The 19,686-nt window shown below is 35.9% G+C and overlaps 1 protein-coding gene across 2 annotated transcripts in view; it reads left to right on the plus strand.

Annotated features, from left to right (window-relative positions):
• PLOD2 (procollagen-lysine,2-oxoglutarate 5-dioxygenase 2) overlaps positions 1-19,686 on the plus strand; it is a 100,102-nt gene that overhangs the window by 42,361 nt on the left and 38,055 nt on the right. For both annotated transcript variants that reach the window (XM_023260484.2, XM_045037478.1), the window contains exons 3-5: positions 3,401-3,537; positions 16,117-16,280; positions 19,433-19,545. In XM_023260484.2, the coding sequence (XP_023116252.2) occupies positions 3,401-3,537; positions 16,117-16,280; positions 19,433-19,545 (414 nt within the window). The remainder of the gene's footprint in view (positions 1-3,400; positions 3,538-16,116; positions 16,281-19,432; positions 19,546-19,686) is intronic.

The raw sequence follows: 19,686 nt of genomic DNA on the forward strand, positions 1-19,686 counted from the left end.
TCATAGTATGTTTCTTTGTTTACAGAGAAAGGGAAACATGGCTGTGAAGGGGATACCTTTTCTGTTTCATTATTGAGTTGCTTTTCTTGTTGTTTGTTTTAGAGGAATTTGAGAACATTAAAAGTATAAAAGGTTTTTTTTAGAAGACTGAGCTCCAGGGGAATATCTCATTGATAAATGATCAGAGGAAACCTGGGGAATTTAGTGGAACTAGTAAACTGAGCTGTGAAAGGCCTGCCTTTTTTATTTACTTATTTATTTTTTTATAGAAATGAGGATCTGTCAGCCAGGTCTTTTCCACAAATAAGAGGCGGATGGGGAGGTATCCCAGGTAGGAAAACAAACCAACCAACAAACTGAAGACATTTACAAAAAACCAAAAACTAAAAAGCAAAACACACACAAAGAAACAAAAAGCCAACCAAAGAAACAAAAAACAACTTTAACAAAAAAGAAGAAGGAAAGATTGTTTCGCCTAGGGAAAATTGAGCTATTCTAGTATGTAATGTAGAAGGAAGGTAGTATTCACTTACATAACCCCTAGGAGACTAGGTATGGATGATAATATAAAACAGCTAGTAAAGAGGCTAAACTCTGCTGGAAAAGAGATCTAGTGTTAACAACCAGATATTTATTACAGAAATAATGAGAAGTCTGTTAGACGTTTGTTAGGATAGAGGAGAAATATAGTAGTATGTACTGATGGGAGGCATTATGGAAGTAACAGAGAAATCAGGGTAAAATTATGCCGAATAATACTGAAATACAATGAGGAGGGATCATTAGAGTTCGTACTGGGGAGGGTGTGGGATGTTCCTTATGTGTGAGGCACTGTTTGGAACTTTATATGTGGTATGCTGTTGAAACCATGTATGTTAGATATTACTTGGTTTATGGGTGAGGAAAACTTGCCCCAGGGTATATGGCTATGAAATGTTAAATCTTGGACCCCAGCCCATTTGAGTGATTCTTGCTGTTTTCCCGTTATGAAATGCAGTAGTTCTCAAAGCGTGGACCCCAGACTACCAACATCAGCATCGTCTAGGAAACTGTTAGAAAGGAGATACTCAGGCCTGACTTCAGATCTACTGAATCACAAACTCTGCAGTCTGTGTTTTAACAGACCCTCTACATGATTCTGATGCACACTGAAGTTTGACATACTGATAGAGTGGAAAGAAAATAGAAAATAGAGCTTAGCATAGTGCACTGCACAGAGTAGGCTCTTGGATATGGCTGGGCCTGGTATTAGTGCAGTATTGGAGAAGCCCAGAGGGTTTTGGAATGGAAGTGTAGCAAATCATGGGCCATAGGAGGCCAGCTTTTAGGGTAAAAACTAATAGTTCTACCAGACCAGTAATTCTCCTAGACTAGCCCCAGTATGAATCCAGATACATGTCAGTTTTGAGTTTTCTTGTTAGCACTTATCCCCAACCTGCAGTAGAGTAGTGAGTGCAGTGATGAAGTGATAACTAGAAATCTGAGGCTGGGAGCCCCATGGACTTTGCCAGCAGAGTTTATATTTGGTTCAATGTTTAGCAAAGTTGGAGCTAATGTTTATTTTCTAACAAGCAACAAAACTAAAAGGCAGCCTACTGAACGGGAGAATATATTTGCAAATGATATATCTGATAAAGGGTTAGTGTCTCAAATATATAAAGAACTGATACAGCTCAACACCCAAAAAACAAATAATGCAATTAAAAAATTGGCAGAAGTCACGAACAGACATTTCTCCAAATGAGACATACCGATGACCAACAGACATATGAAAAGATGTTCAACATCACTAATCATCAAAGAAATGCAGCTCAAAACCACAATGAAATACCACCTCACACCTGTCAGAATGGCTAAAATCAAAAACATTAAGTGTTGGGGATGATGTGGAGAAAAAGGAATCCTCCTGCATGGTAAACTGTAATGTAAACTTGGAATGCAAACTGGTATAGCCACTGTGAGAAATGCTGTGAAGGTTCCTCAAAAAATTAAAAATAGAACTACCTTATGACCCAGTAAATACACTACTACTGGGCGCTTACCCCCAAAATACAAAAACACTAATTCAAAGAGATACGTGTACTTCTGTGTTTATAGAAGCATTATTTACAGTAGCCAAACTGTAACAGTAGCCAAACAGCCCAGTATCCATTGATAGATAAATGGATAAAGAAGGTGTGGTAATTATATATAATGGAATATTATTCATCCATAAAAAAGAATTAAATCTTGCCATTTGCAGCAACATAGAGCTAGAGAATATAATGCTAAGAGGAATAAGTTAGTCAGAGAAAGACAAATACCATATGATCTCACTCGTATGTAGAATTTAAAAAACAAAACAAATAAACAAAGGAAAAATAAAAATGAGAGAAAGACAAACCAAGAAATAGACTCTTAAGTATAGAGAACAAACTGATGGTTACCAGAGGGGAGGTGAGTGAGGGGTGGGGGAAATAGGGGATAGAGATTAAAGTGTACCCTTATATGGGGAAAATAAATAAAATAGTACATAAATAAATTAAGAAATAAAGTCCATTTTGTCTATTACCTATCTTGATATAAAAAATTATTTTCTAAATTTATTTTACCCTTTCTCTTGTGTTTAATTTCATTCTCCCTTAATTTCACAAATCTCCTAGTAAGATCATTATCTTGAGAACATCAGAATTTGTGATGGAATTAAAATTCAGGGTGTGTGTGTGGCGGAGGGGAACCTATACTTGCTGCTCCCTCACAGCCAGGTGTGGTTCCATGTACTTCCAATATGGGAGACAGCTGCTGAGGCTGAGGCAGACGGTGAGGAGAACAGCTACAAGTTTAGCTCTGATTAATGGTGCTTAGGCAATTCCTTGCATTAATGAATTGTTATTAAGTTTTTGAGGGCAATGTAAATTTAAACTTTATAAAGAAGGTGACATCTGACCTGATGCCCTCTGTGTTTCCTTGAACAGCTGATTTGCTTCAGTAGGAAAATCACTTAAGAGTCCTGTCCAAAACTCTTCTGGACTTGGCTTTGGTGTTCATCGTATAGATTTCCTGTCAGATTGAAAAGCATTATGGGAAGTTTCTGTATTTTCTTTTTCACTTTAGTCTGAACAAGTAGAAATAAGATATGAGAAATATTTTCTGTGCTCCTTACCCCCTTGACCTCCTTGGATTAGATTCTACTTTTGAAATGGTAAAATCAGGAATGACATTTTATGGGATGGATAACATTGAAGAATCAAGACCTGAACTAGGCATCAAGTGTTTTTTCTCTGTAGCATCATGATTTAGTGATTTAGTGAAATGTTTGAAGAGTGGATACTGTGTAATATTGTACAAGTTGCTGATGACTTCTGTGATACTGCTATAACTTGAGTTTTGCTCAGTGACAAAATGTTGATTTCATTTATAGGTCCTTGGTCAAGGAGAAGAGTGGAGAGGTGGTGCTGGAATTAATAGTATTGGAGGGGGCCAAAAAGTGAGATTAATGAAAGAAGTCATGGAACATTATGCTAATCAAGAGGATTTGGTTGTTTTGTTTACTGAATGGTAAGAGAAATAACTTATGAATTTTTAAGTCTACATTAAATTATTATTAAAAAGTTGAAATTCATATTTGCAGATTATTTTTATTTTATTCACAAGGAATCATTAACTTAAAAAGTAGATTTTACTCATAATTAGAAAACCATCATCTAACATAGTTGTGTAATGCATCAAATCTAATGACTTACCATAAGCAACAATGAGAAAATACAGCATGAGCTAGCATTTTTGTGAAATCCATGTTTTAATCCTGACTTGAGATGGAAGAAAGACCATGTTGAGGTTTTCTGTTGAGGAAAATAACCCAGTGGGTCCTGGCTGACCAGGAGGAAACGGATCATGAAAAGTTATAAGTGAGAAATAATAAAGTCTATTTTTAAGGAAGAAAAGTCTTTTCAGTGTGTGAGTATCTTTTTGTATACTGTTTTATTTTCCTTCTCCTTGATTTGGAATGCCCACTGTCCTCTTTTACCTTCTTTCTGCATGTTTTTATAATGTCAAATTGTCATGAGTCATTAGTGTTTGCTACTTTATTTCTTCCATTTTCTTCACCTTTTTATTTTTTTTTTTTAATTTTTTTTTCAACGTTTATTTATTTTTGGGACAGAGAGAGACAGAGCATGAACGGGGGAGGGGCAGAGAGAGAGAGACACACAGAATCGGAAACAGGCTCCAGGCTCTGAGCCATCAGCCCAGAGCCTGACGTGGGGCTTGAACTCACGGACCGCGAGATCGTGACCTGGCTGAAGTCAGACGCTTAACCGACTGCGCCACCCAGGCGCCCCTTCACCTTTTTATTTTTATGTTTTGGTCATTAATTGCTTATTTCAAATCCCCATGCATTTTCTCCTCTAACTTAGGAAAGCTTATTTGAATCTCTTCCTCAGTTTGAAAATCCCAAACCATTACTACTGCAGATAAAAGTAAGAGTAATGTATTTCATACAAATATGTATATAAGAAAGGCATAAATTTTGAAATGAAAATAGACATAATAAAGTCCTGCTGCCATCAACCATTAAAAGTTTTGAGAAGGTCTACATTACTTGCATCTTTAGAATTTCCTTAATATCCTTTTTTTTTAAAGTTTCTTTATTTCTGAGAGAGAGAGAGTGAGAGAGAACGAGCTAGTATGAGCGGGGGAGGAATAGAGAGAGGGAGACACAGAATCCAAAGCAGGCTCCAGGCTCCGAGCTGTCAACACAGACCCAGATGTGGGGCTCGAACTCATGAACCGAGAGATCATGATCTGAGCCAAAGTCAGACGCTTAATTGACTGAGCCACCCAGGTGCCCCATAGAATTTCCTTAATATCTTGGAGGAAAAAAAATAAAGTTCTGCTTATAGCTAACCTCTTCTTACAACATGAGATGTAGGATAGCTGGTGTCAGCTTAAGTACTGGGAATTTTTTTTTTTTATATATGAAATTTATTGACAAATTGGTTTCCATACAACACCCAGTGCTCATCCCAAAAGGTGCCCTCCTCAATACCCATCACCCACCCTCTCCCTCCCACCCCCCAAGTACTGGGAATTTTTATACAGAATCTATTATTATATATATATTTACCTTTGGAAAAGAGTAGAAAGTTCACAATAACTGTTTAGATTAAATATTGAGTATGTTTTGGTTTAAAAATATGGCGGAGGAGCGCCTGGGTGGCTCAGTCGGTTAAGCGTACAACTTCGGCTCCGGTCCTTATCTCTCGGTTTGCTAGTTTGAGCCCCGCATTGGGCTCTGTGCTGACAGCTCAGAGCCTGGAGCCTGCCTCAGATTCTGTTTGTCTCCTTCTCTCTCTGCCCCTCCCCCACTCATGCTCTCTTTCCATCTCTCAAAAATGAATAAACATTTAAAAATTAAAAAAAAAAACTTAAAATACGGTGGACTTCAAATAGCCAATTTGGTCAGCTTGAACTTGCCACATGTACGTTTTGATTTTCATTTCGAGGCAAATTCTCCTTGTACAAGTTATGAGCCAGTAATGGTTTTAGGTTCTTAAGCCTCCTTTTGTGTTTTCGGAAGAACCTCTTTCCTTCTACCTTTACCCTCCTGTCCCACTCCACCTCCCCCATCCCCCAATCCAGGACTTAGCCTTGGGAAAAATTGGTTTAATAAGGTGCCAGTTTGTTTTTCTTAAGGAAAGGGATACTTCTAGATATCTGAAAGCTGCCTGCAGTTGCATTTATTTATTTAGATGATATTTTAAGACCCAGCATGACAAAAAGACAACAGTAACATTTTAAATGGAAGACTTGTGTGTCAGGCACTGTTAGTGTTTGGGATATATCAGTGAACCAAACAGACAAAATTTCTGACACTTTGCTCTGTGAAAACAGCCAGGTAACTGAAAATATGCAGACCCAACTCAGCCAAGCCACTGTCTGAGAAGGATCGGTAACATGTTCTCTATCTTGACCCAGCATGTCTGTTCTGCTGGAAGAGCCTAGGGATCATGAGAAAGTAACTGAGGTAAAGAGGGATGGGCAGGTGCTGCCACGTTAGAGCTTTTTTCTCCTCTTATTTATTTGTTTAAACAGCACCCTTTAAAAAAAGTGTCATGTACAGAGTGATGAATATAGTTGAAAATTATGCATAATCTAAGGTCTGAGAGAAATGGATAAGGCTATTTTTAAATTACTTGAACTAGGATACCCGTTCTGTAACAAAACTGCTAATCTCCTAATTAAGTTTACCTTTGGTCAAAGGTAGAATTCAGAAAGGTAGAATTATTAATTTTTTTATAAATCAAATTCCTGTTTCCTGTGTGGTTTTCTTTTAAATATTTTTTTATTAGAGAGCAATAGCGGGGGGAGGGGCTGAGAGAGAGGGAGAGAATCTTAAGCAGGCTTCACGCTCTGCACCTAGCCTGATGCAAGGCTCCATCCCATAATCCTGGGATCCTGACCTGAGCCGAAATCGAGTCAGACACTTAACCACGTGAGCCATTCAGGTGCCCCTTAGGTGGTTTCCTTAGGACAACTCCACTGTAATAATTCGTTTTATGGAAGCATAGGTCACCAGTGTATGAAAACATACAAACATTTACGCACTTAATGATTTGTATAGTTTGGATAGGCTTTGTCAAAAAAACCTCTCTCGAGGTATAAATTGTATACCATTACATACACTCATTTTAAGTGTAAAACTCAATGATTTTTAGTCATCTTAGAGTTGTGCAGTTATCATCACTTCTCAATTTTAGAGCATCTCTAACACCTCCAAATAATCCCTTGTGTTTGTTTAGACACGCTCTTGTGAATTAATTTGGGAACAATTATATAACACTGCCTCCATGGGAATATGTATTCTAAACTGACTTTTGGATGAAAATTTAAAATTAGAGACAAGATATTTATAAATGTACTATATAGAATAAGATTTATCATATTTAATTTAGAGAAAAACAAGTATTTGGCAAGGGTTTGGGTTCTTAAAATGAAAATTGAAGCTATCCATATGAGAAAGTACCATAAACTTTTTTTCAAGTTATTTGATGCTGGAGTGTGTGTGTGTGTGTGTGTGTGTGTGTGTGTGTGTGTGTGTATTAATATAAATTAGATGGTTTGTAAAGCTGACCATCTCTCCTTGATTAGACGAATTTATTTAATATAATTGTAATGGATAATTCCAATCATAATGAATTTGATGACTTTTAATGCATGGAGTGCAATGAGTTCTTTTGGACTAGGCTCATGAAGATTTTGAGGACAAATATTGTAACTTGATAGCTGCACATTCCCGTATGGAGAAAAATTATTCCACAAAGATTTTATAATTCACCTTAATCAAAGTAACTGAGCACTTTGAGTTTTAATACAAGGCACATTGCATTACTTTTAGAATTACCTTGTAAATTATGTATTTCTTTTACTTCAGTCACATTGAAGACAGATGGTCAGGCCTAATTATTATTATATAGTAGGTAGTATTTTTTTAAAATAATATGTAGGCCAGTAAGTAACAAAAAGTGTTTTATTGTGAGTGATACAAATTGAATATCCCCACAAGTTTGCTCTGTACTAGATGTAATAAAATATAAACCAGCCAGAGTCCAGACCCCAGAATACGCATGTGGTGGAATTCTATTTTGGGTGTCAGTATCTAATAAAACTTTCGTTATTTGTTTTATTTTTTTCTTATACATTTGAGAAAATTTCTTTAGAAGAAAAGTTGTTAGAAATAAAGGTGATGTGGGGCGCCTGGGTGGCGCAGTCGGTTAAGCGTCCGACTTCAGCCAGGTCACGATCTCGCGGTCCCTGAGTTTGAGCCCCGCGTCGGGCTCTGGGCTGATGGCTCAGAGCCTGGAGCCTGTTTCCAATTCTGTGTCTCCCTCTCTCTCTGCCCCTCCCCCGTTCATGCTCTGTCTCTCTCTGTCCCAAAAATAAAATAAACGTTGAAAAAAAAAATTAAAAAAAAAAAAAAAAGAAATAAAGGTGATGTAATTATTTTGTTTTGAATTTGGACTGAGCATAAATTTCTGTTTTTTGGTGATGAATATAATGCCATTAATCAGAATGCTGATGGGCTACATTTTGAAAGAGTCCTAATATATGAAATATTTAAAAGACATATTCAGGGGTGGTTATTGGCCTCACCAAAAGGAATATTTCCTCTATTAAAATAACTACCCAAGGATTTGGGTATATAGAAACTGCTTGGTTCATTAACGTATTTGTTTAATTAACTAAATGATTTTGAGGTAAGATAAAGGAATTGACTTTGCAGTTTATAAGCTCTTACTAAAGATTGCAGTAAGGAAGATTGAATTTTAAAAACTAGAATGGTGGTTACTGTTATAACGCAAAAGTTGATATAGAATTAAAATGAATATAAAGTAAAGCCTCTGGCCTGGGAAATTGATCCAGGATAAAGGGCACTGGCTGAAAATCCAGGAATAATCTTAGTCACAAATTCTTTTCTGTTAACATATATGCCTTACCCCTTGTATGTTGCTAGCTTCCATGTACCTTGCATGTTGAATTGTAATTGTCCTTATTTCCAGACAGCGAGGCTGAGGGCTGTACCTGATTTAAATATTGTCTGGGTAAACAGCAAGTTATGGATAAATATTCGGTAACAGAAACTGGCATTAAAAGAGCAAGAAACAGATCTTAGAAGAAATATGGTAGATACTTTGAAACTGCTTTTAAAGATAGATTTTCTTCATTCGTTTGGAGATACTAAAACGATTGGCGAAGGCCAAGAAGTGTCCAAATTTTCTAGATCTCAAAAGTTGCAATTATTTAAAAAAAAATGAATTTTGATTGTCAGAAGCCATGAAAATAATGATGTTGTTGTTGCTGATCTTTCCCATGTAAGCTAATGTTTGTTTCTTTGGCTCCTAATTAAATATTATTTTGCTGAAAAAGTAAGATAAGTGGACAGATTTTTTTACTTTGTATTTAGTACACGTGTCTTGAGTACAAACTATGATCTAGGCATTAAAGTTAACACTGCAAAAAAAAAAGAGAGAAACACAGATCCCATGCTCAAAGAATTCTCATATTATGCTAATTCTGCAAACAAAACTGAACAAATCTAATTTGGAAGATATAATATGATTTCAGAAAAACTTGCATGTTGAAATAATCTTTTTAGAATCATTTACTTTTAGAAAATTGTCAAGGATTATGTTTTATTATATCATTCTGCTAATTGTTTATAAAATTATTTTATATAAGTCATAAGTATCATTATGTGTATTAATTCTACAGATGACCAGATCCTATCTTATTTTATTCTATGAAATAAATATTTTATACTTTTCATAGCTCGTTACATACCCAGTATGTATAAAATGCCTGCATTTTATATTGTCTTACATAGTTTATTCAGAAGATAGAAAAAAAATTTTCTGAAAGCAAAGCTTTTCAAGTATGATGGCTATAATTTTAACCAACTACGGCAGATTTATTTGATGGACTCCTCCTTCCTGTCAGCGATGACATTTTAATTGTGCAGACACAAAGAACCTAGTTATTAGCAATGGACAACATTTCATTATATTAGTATGAAGGAAAGCCAAAATACATCAGAGTTCTTAGTTTGAGTATTGCTTTTTTTTTTTTTTTCCTTTTTTGAAGGAAAGATTAAAATCATTAGCTGTCATGTAAATATATTGCACGGTCTTCTGGCTTACCCAGAACAGCCTGAAATATGTTTAGGAATTATGTAGGAAATGAGTGACTTTTGTTTTTTCAGATTGTTCACATGTTCTTGTTAATTTGTACTGAGTATATTAATTGGTGTGTTGGAATGAGGAAGAAATAAATTGTACACAAAAGAAGCATTGGATGTTTATATATATGTATATATCATCTGTCTCTCGATTGATATGTATAATCTTGTATGCACTAACTTGCCTGACTATATGTGTTTGTATATATAATATATAATGCATATGTATAATTTTTCCCCGAACCAGATTGCCCACTCCTTGAAGTTTGTTCTTTTGAGTAAACATGTATCTGTTATGTGCAAAATACAGTGCTGGTCGTGTGGTTGGAACTGGAGTTGGGCGGGGGGGCGGCAAGTGCTGAGTGGGACAGAGATCTTGTTCCCTGGATATATTTTTCTATCCATACATAGCTCTGTATATGTTGTATCTGGCATGCTGGAGCTTCATAATAAATGTTGGCGATTTTTAAGTCTTTGTCCCCCTCATTGATTTAGTGAATACTTGCTGTGTACTAAGTATGTGTCAGATTTGAAAGTTCTAACGTTACAGAGATAAACTTAAGCATTATTTAAAAGTAGAAGGAAAATTGTCATTTACTTAATCATCTTTTAACTACTGATTTTAGCAATAAGCAGACTGACCCAGAAAAGCGAGTGACGGTGCCTTGAGCTATGGCAGCTTGAGCTACTTTGACGTCTTGCCACCATTCCTACCTTGGCTGCCTTCTCTGTTCGGTGTTACTCCTAGCCGTTCTCAGGAAACAGTCTGGAGAAAATGACTCTCTAGCTAAGCAGTGTCCTGACTGACTCCTGCGTCTACCCAGCCTCAGTAGGAATACTGTACAGGAAATGAAAGTAGATACCATTTGAAGGAAAATGCTCCCAGAATTATTTGTTTTTTAAAGAGTACCTGCTTTTTAAGAAGAGCTAATTCCTACCCTTTCTTTCAAAATTCCTATAGTAAAATGTATCTATCATTTTATACTATGATTTTATTGTAATTTATTTTGCAAGTTCAACAGGGTTGACATTGTTAAAAATATTTATTTATTTATTTATTCATTCATTCATTCTTTTTAAATAGTCTCCATACCCAATGTGGGATTCGAACTCATGAATGAACCTGAGATCAAGAGTCATAAGCTGTACCAACTGAGCCAGCCAGACATCTCCTGGTTGACATTTTAACTTTTTTTTGTGAGGGGAGAGAGAGAGAAGGAGTGATCTCGTAGCATCAGTTTGCAGTATTATCTATGAAAATACAGATAGGTATTTAAGATGAGGACATGGTTAAAGACAGAAGTACCAGGTGCGTTGCTCCTTGTGTGCTTTGGTTTCATTAGACTAGCTGGTAAGAGATTGAATGCTTATAACTTTTGGCTTAAGCGTATGTCCATGATGATGAAGGAAGTGTTGTATTCGGGAGGAACAAATAAAATTAGGGAACACTTCTATTGCTTTCTTTTCTGGCTACCCAGTAGCTTTTGCTTCTTACTAAGACTTGGGATGACTCATTCATTCATGTGTTTATTCATTTGTTCAACAAATACTTATTGACTGTCTCCCAGATACAAAGCTAGAGGAATACACAGGTGAATAACGATGTGGATCTGGCATATGAAGAAAGAATAGGCAGTCTAGTATAAGATAGGCAGTCCCAGTGTGAAGGGGAAGAAAGAAATACAATGTTTCATGAAATGAGAAGGGAAAAGATCTGTGGGAACTAAAAGGAAGAAAAGGGTCTCTTCTATTTAGGTGAATCAAATAGAAGTTTTTAAAGGAGGTGAGATTTGAAATGGGAATGGTTTGGACCCGATTGGGAGAAGATGTGCCAAGCAGATGGAAACATCTTGAGAAAATACGAGAATGACAGATCAAATGGTTCAGTTTGGTTTCGGAACAGGTTACTTAATGGAAAGTTATTGTGACGCTGATTCTTTTAGACTTTACTCTGTAGGCCAGGTGCTGGTAAGCCAGGGGCCAGACCACTGCTTGTTTTTATAAACAGTTTTATTGGAACACAGCTATGGTCATTGTTTCTGGCTGCTTTTGCACTACAACAGCAGAATTGAGTCCTTGCAATGGAGACCATATTGCCCTCAAAGCCAAAATTATTTTCTGTAAAAGGCTAGATAAGTAAATATTTGCAGAGTCCTGCTTTAGACCTAGTTGTGAACTACTGATCCAGCCTGGGGACTAGCACAGAATGATTTTCAGGAGAGTTTGTCTGTGAGTCCTTATCAGAAGTGAGGAGATAGGTAACGCAGAGGCTTGTAGGGTTTTGGAATTAATCTAGTCCAGTGTCTTCTAGAAAGGGTGGAGAAGATTTGAATGCTAAATAGATTAAGTAGATGGAGTCAATAGGATTTGGTGAAATATTTGATTCGAGAGGGCATAGAAAGGGAGGAGGTAAGGCTGGATGAAAGATTTTCAGCTTGGGCGACTGTGTGGTTGATGGTGCCACAGAAACAGGGAACACAGAAGGGCAAACGCTTGTAAAAGTTTGAATGACCTGTTAGAGATAGAATGCTGACATGTCTGTTAGAGAACTCAGTATGACCACATAAGGTGGGACCTTATGGTTTTTGCAGGACCCAGGAATATTTACCACAGTTAACTATGGAAAATTTTATTTTATTTTTCGTATTTAAATGGACCAAATTCCTGTGAGAATTATTTTTATGACCGTTGTGCATTTTAAAAAATTTGATTATTTGGGTTGTTGTGGCCAACGTAATTTTAAGTAGAAAAACTTTCTTGCCATTTGAAAAGTTTTAAATCAATTCAGAGAACTGTTCTAAAATCCTTAAACATGGAAATAACAATGCCACTAAAATAAAATGGGAAAGTTTTAGCTACCTTAAATTTTTATTCAGAGTTAAATTCTCACTTCGATTGTGTGAACATAATCTTTGCCTTTCCATTTTGCTTTAAAATAATTATTTTTGGGGGGTGCCCGGGTGGCTCAGTCAGTTGTGTCCAACTCTTTTTGGTTTTAGCTCAGGTCACGATCTCATGGTTCGTGAGTTTGAGCCTTGCATCGGTCTCTGTGCTGCCATTGTGGAACTTGCTTGGGATTCTCTCTCCCTCTCTCTGCCTCTCCCCGACTCAGGCTGTGTCTGTCTCTCTCAAAATAAATAAATAAGCTGAAAATAATTATTTTGTGTTATAAAGGTAATGCTTGCTTATCAACTACTAAATCATAAAAGTAGAAGTTGCTACAACTCCCTTTCAAGCTACTCGATTCTGCTAATAGTTTCAGATAGATGGTATAGATACTATAGTCTTCACCAGGTTTATAAAGACAGAAAATATTCACTTTCCAAATGTGCATTTCTACCTCTGAAGATGTGATGCTACCTACAAAATTTCTAAATCCGTTGGCCCAAGTCTCCCAATCATGTGATTCTCTGACATAATAATCCCTTTTTTCCATCTCTAGGCAATGTGTTGGGAGTCTTCTGCATCTTGAAGGGCAGTCTGTGTCTCAGAAGGTTTGATTTATTTGTCTTGCCTCTCGTGGCTGAATTACCCATGACACTGGTCTTCTTTCCTACTTCAGGAAAGTAAGATAGGATTCGTGGTCAAATCTAAAGTGGTCATGCTGAGGAACTAAGTTGTACTTATTTATAAGAAAAAGAGGAAATAGATATATTTTTATAAATATTATTTTGTACAGTTAGATTAATTCAGCTTTTTCAATCAACAGGTAGGGAGAAGATAGTTTGAGGTTTTAGTCAGAACACATGTATTCTGATTTAAAATTTATCTTAACATATGTGTATATAAAAATAAAATTATTATAAACTAGAGGTTGGTATAAACTTAAAAGTGAGTTTTCCTCCTGCCTCTCCTGTTATTATAGTCCCTTTCATCTAGTAACAATAATGTTAATTTATTAACTTGGCTAAAAAACTTCACTGAAAAACTTACTAAGTGTAGTTGCCCATTAGTAACATTTTACTCTCGTGTGTTTTGTTTAGTTTTGTTTAAGACTCAGAAGTGTACTATCTGGTGAGGGTTTGTGTATGTCGAGTACTTTTTACTTGTAAAGTGTAGTTCACCGTGAAGGGTAAAGAGAGGAAAGGAACAGAGGGAAGGCAACTTCCTTTTTAAAGTACAGGTTCTGGAGATTACAGAAGCACACCAGTTCCACTCAAATTCCGCTGGACAGACTTAGACATGTGCCCACATCTAGCCTCAGAGTAGTCTTTAATAAGGTGACCATATGCCCAGTTAACACAGGGGGATTCCTTTATTGAAATAAAGGCTGGGGAATGTATATGAGGGTCAGTTAGCACCTCTGCCACAAGTATAAACTTACACTATTCTTGCTAAAGTAAATTTTTGTAACGTTTATTTATTTATTTTGAGAGAGACAGGTAGAGCACAAGCGGGGGAGGGGCAGAGAGAGAGGGAGAGAAAGAAAATCCCAAGCAGGCTCTGCAGTGTCAGCTCAGAGCTCAGCCCGGAGCTCAAATCCACAAACTTTGAGATTATGACCTGAGCCAAAACCAAGAGTCGGCCGCTTAATCGAGCCACCCAGGTGCCCCTCTAAAATAATTTTTAAAACTTCATGGGGTTTTTATTTTTATAGAGATGAGGAATCGTGTGGGTTGTTTTACAAAATAACTCCTATATAAAAAGTTATTTAATGTTGCCTGATGCATTACTACAACCTTGGCATATTACCAGGCTTTTTGAGAGCAAGTCTGGCTGGGAAAAGCATGTGGAATAGTCTCCTTACTCCTCCATTCAGATATCACAGCAGTGTATCTGCACTATTGGCTGTTGGGAACACTTGGTGCTGAATTCAGGAGCATTAGTTTGTTCTTACTGTTTACTACCTGGGATATTAGGTCATTAAATTATCATCTTTGGAAACTTTTGGTCTTGAAGTTCTCTGATGTGAAAAAAAAAACGATGCAAAAGAATTTATGGTTGTAACAAGGATAAAGAATTTATTGCAGAGTGGAAGCATATCTGGTTGTGGCTTTTACCCTTCATGTTTTGTTAAGTCATTGTTACTCTGTGAATGAACAATGAGCAATAATGTCCTCAGAAAACTCAATGAAACCATTGACATTATTATGTCAATTAAAAAAAACTTTTTAAATGTTTATTTTGAGAGAGAGCGAGAGCGAGAGCAAGCACGTGAGTGGGGGAGGGGCAGAGAGAGACAGGGAGACACAGAAGCAGGCTCCAGGCTCCGAGCTGTCAGCACAGAGCCAGATGCGGGGCTTGAACCCATGAACCGTGAGATCATGAACTGAGCCAAAGTCAGATGCTTAACCAACTGAGCCACCCAGGTGCCCTATAGTGTCAATTTTTAGATAATTTTTTTCAATTTTATTGAGCTTTAAAAGATGCACAGACAAGTGCCATCTTTTTAAAGCTATGCAGAGGCAGACACTCTGTCTCTCAAAAATAAACATTAAACAAATTTTTATTTTTTTAAAACTTTTTATTTTCAACGTTTATTTATTTTTGGGATAGAGAGAGACAGAGCATGAACGGGGGAGGGGCAGAGAGAGAGAGGGAGACACAGAATTGGAAACAGGCTCCAGGCTCTGAGCCATCAGCCCAGAGCCTGTCGCGGGGCTCGAACTCACGGACCGCGAGATCTTGACCTGGCTGAAGTCGGACGCTTAACCGACTGCGCCACCCAGGCGCCCCTTATTTTAGGATTTTAGGCTAAATAGTGATTTAAATATAAATTTATAATGGTGATTTTTAGTAGTTGAACACATTTTATCAAAGATAATGTAATCTTCAGAAATGATAATGGTTGGATACAAATTAAATCGAAACATTAGACAGTTATAATGACAGCTTCTGTCAATGACTATGTCTATATTATTGTTATAGTTATTGACTTTTTAGAAAATATTTATTTTTTTATTTTGAGAGAGAGATCAAGCAGGGAAGGGGCAGAGAGAGAAGGAGACAGAGAATCCCAAGCAGGCTCTGTGCATCAGCCCTGAATTCCCAGGGCTCGAATTCATGAACCATGATGAGATCATGACCTGAGCTGAAATCAAGAGTTGGATGCTTAACCAAATGAGCCATCCAGGCACCCCAAGTTATTGATTTTTTTAACCTTTCAATACTGATTGAGCATTTTGATTTTGGGAATATGTGATTATTGAAAAAATGTATCAAGACTGGTGCTAAAAAACATTGTCTTTATTTGGACTTATCTGCCGATGTGATGTAAACATTAATAATTTAGTATACCCATATAATTTAAATTGAAGGAAAATTGGAATATTCTGTAAATAGTTGGTATTAATCTTATGTTGGATTCTAAATTCTGATTTTTATTAGTGACTATTTCTTGGTTTACATGCCTAAATTCTGACAAGTGTATTTTAAAACTTCTTCCCCCCCCCCTTATTAAACAGCTTTGATGTCATATTTGCTGGTGGTCCAGAAGAAGTTCTAAAAAAGTTCCAAAAGTCAAACCATAAAGTGGTCTTTGCAGCCGATGGAATTCTGTGGCCAGACAAAAGACTAGCAGACAAGTATCCCATTGTGCACTTCGGGAAACGCTACCTGAATTCGGGAGGTGGGTAAGATACTGGCAGAGAAGTTAAATGCTAGTCATAGAAAATTATAAATATTGATGAAACAACCTTTTTTTTGTATAGGTAACTATAGACATGAAACATTATCTTCTTATTACTATGAAAAATTGTATCAGCTTAGAATCCATGGTGTGTTTTAGTTAACAAAATATTTTCCATGTATTATATCATATGATGCTCCTAACAGAACTAAGCTGTGTAAATGTTATTATTTCCAGAATATAGGTGGGAAAACCTATGTTCCCCAAATTTAAGTGACTTCTCCTAGAGACATTCCATTGTTCAAGGAAAAACAGCATGGATTCCAGTCTGATTATAGTTTCATTGACAATTTTCTGGCTATTAGATAATGGGTTTATCTAATAAGTTCTAAGTAAGTTCCCTTACTTAGGAAAAAGTGTAAGCTACAATCATGTAGCTATAAAATACAGGCATTACTTAATTCTATCTATGTTTTAAATATATCAGAGTAAATGACTGATTTTGTCTTGAAATCACTCATCAAAAAGGTTCAACACTGTGTGTAAAGTGCTGCATTAGCTGCTCCACCGTGGATTAAAGGAGCAAATTATCACATTTTCCCTTTCCTGTCAAAAAAAATTAATAAACTTGACTTTGGACATTATGATGACTCCAAAATGTTTTCCTTAGACTGAGATTAATATAAACATATGACCTGAAGACATAACCAAATAGGATGGGAGACATGTTAGAGAAATAAGTTCGGTGAAAGTTCCAAGCCACATTGGGAAAACAAATTTTTTTTGGATGATTCACATGTACATAACTGATACTATTTAGTTTAGTTCAGGTTAAGTCCTACTTGATGTAGCAGCAGCAGCACTTTTGGATTCTAGGCTCTGATCAAGGCATTTATGGCAATGAAACCTTTAGCAAGTAATTTACTTTCTCTGGGATGCCTCAATTCCAGCTCTATTCACCTGCAATGTATTTTATGCAATATATTCCCATAGTTATGCCTTGGAATTTTGTCAGCCCATATAAATATTGCACTTCTGACACCTTAAATTCCAGTTTGCACTGCCTAGTTTCAGCTCACTTTTTCTCTCCATCTCAGTCCAACTGCAGTTCATAGTTACGGGGATTTCTTGACCATTTTATTTTTCTCCTAATCTATCTACCACCTTTGGATTTTACTTCCATAATCAAGTTACAACCTAGGTTTTCTCATGTTAGTCACTTGACCTCATTACCTTAGTAGTCTTTCCTTCTTAGATTTATAGTTTATGCACTGACAAAGCCTCTCCCTAAGATTGTTTCCCAATTTTTACTTCTTTGTCTTAACCCCTTAATTATGGATTGGTGCCACTTGCACCCCCAAACTGTCAGCCTGTCAGTTGCATATGGCTGGCTTTTAACTTATCTAAAGTCCTATATAGTCTAAAAACCACTTAGCTGAGGGACTCTGGGAGAAGTTTTATTTTATATTTATTAATTTTTCTAAACATATATATATTCAAACATCTAGATGTAATTTATATACAAATTATGTAATGATTCACTGAGATGGCGAAATTCATCTAGATGGAGTATATGTGTTTAAGAATCTAAATTTCAGACAGATGCACAGTGCTGTGGAAACAGCAAAAACCCAGCAAGTGAGTGCCTTTGTGAGAAGGTTTAATTAAGGAAAAGGTGTTTTTAAGTGGGAAAGAGATCAAAACATGATTCCTATGCTTTCTGTAGTCATAATTATTAAAGAGATGCTAGAAAATCTAAATATATTCAATAAAAGATTATATAATTTCATGAATGGACTATTGAGAGTTATTTAAGGGACATGAGTTTCGTTTATGATTATATCACTTAGTTTTAAAAAATTATGGAAAGAAACCATGTTTCCTTATCAGGAAGATTTCAGAATATTATGAACTTTATTGGTTTGAAAGAATATGGAAATTTAATAGAAAAATATAAATCATATAAAATATATATCACATACTATGAAAATAGATGAAATTTCTCTTCATTTTTGAATGGGATTTATAAAAAGGATAAGGAAACATAAATTTTGAAAAAGAGTAATATAAACTATTGGAAAATGTCATATGCCATTACTTGGACATATTTTTCATTATAGTATATTGGTAATAGGAATTAAAAAATCGACTATATTTCACTGTTTTAAGATTTTTTTAATTTGATAAAAATAACAAATGAGGAGCAACCAGTGATTGGTTTAAGCATGTTTTCATTTTCTCTTGATTTCTCTAGATAACAGTAATTTTTCTGGACCTATTTCTTTTCATTCTTTTATTCCTATGAGGAAATTTTAATTTTGAGGGTAAAAAATTAGGTTTTCTTTCAGTTCACAAGAGTAACTTTCGTCCCTTTTTAAAAGTATTGCAGGTCAATGAAACATAACAGCTTGGCTACATTTCTGAAATTCAGAGGAAGATTCAAACAGGAGAAAAATGATACTGTTGTCTGTGTCTTTTATAGACAACTGTTATTGGCAAATTTAATGCTTATGCTCGAAGGCCAAGGGGAACAATCCAATTTTAGACTTCCTTTCTCCAGACTGTGGCATAAAAAAATCTAGCCAGAAAATGGTTTAGCAGGTACAATTATGACCAGTTCAAGTAAAGGAAAAATTCCCAAAATGTCCTAGATATAAAATTTCTTTGACATGTTTGCAGTCAGTGACATTTCCAACATTCCTTTGATTTTGTTAGCATCCTGCACTGACATTAAATCACCATAGTAGAGATTTTTTTTTTCCAGAAACAGTGAATCCTCTCCAAAGGATCCAAGAAAGATCATTTTAGAAGGTCAGGAAGAAAATTCTGTCTTCTTCTGTTCTTTTCCTAGTAACTTTTTCCCTTAGGAGCCTTGGAAAACATTATTCCCTCTCTTGTGTCGATTAATTTTGGGAATGTGTTTATTCAAAAAAAGTCTTTGATTTGCAGTTGGTAAAAACTCACTCTCGTAGTTTATATATAAAACAAAGGATGCTCAATAACTCATTTCTTCCATGGTAATCTGTAAAATTCTAACCTAAGTATTAGGCCTGACGGATTTACACCTCTGTGCAACTGATGAATGGAATTAATAGAAACCAGTTTTGGTCTTTGATTACTAAATTCTCTAATCTCTCTCTGTTATATTGCAGGATTTATTGGCTATGCTCCATATATCAACCGTATAGTCCAGCAGTGGAATCTCCAGGATAATGATGATGATCAGCTCTTTTACACTAAAATTTACATTGACCCACTGAAGAGGGTATGTAATAGCTTGCATTTTTAATATAACCTCCTTATTTAAGATGTCTACTGGAGCTCCAGCCATTGTATCCATGTTCTACGCAGTTAACAGACAGAATGGTAAATAAGGGGCCATCTGAGTTACATTACCTCTTTTTAA

Source organism: Felis catus, chromosome C2 (assembly GCF_018350175.1).
Source record: "Felis catus isolate Fca126 chromosome C2, F.catus_Fca126_mat1.0, whole genome shotgun sequence".
NCBI classification, from domain to species: Eukaryota; Metazoa; Chordata; class Mammalia; order Carnivora; family Felidae; genus Felis; species Felis catus.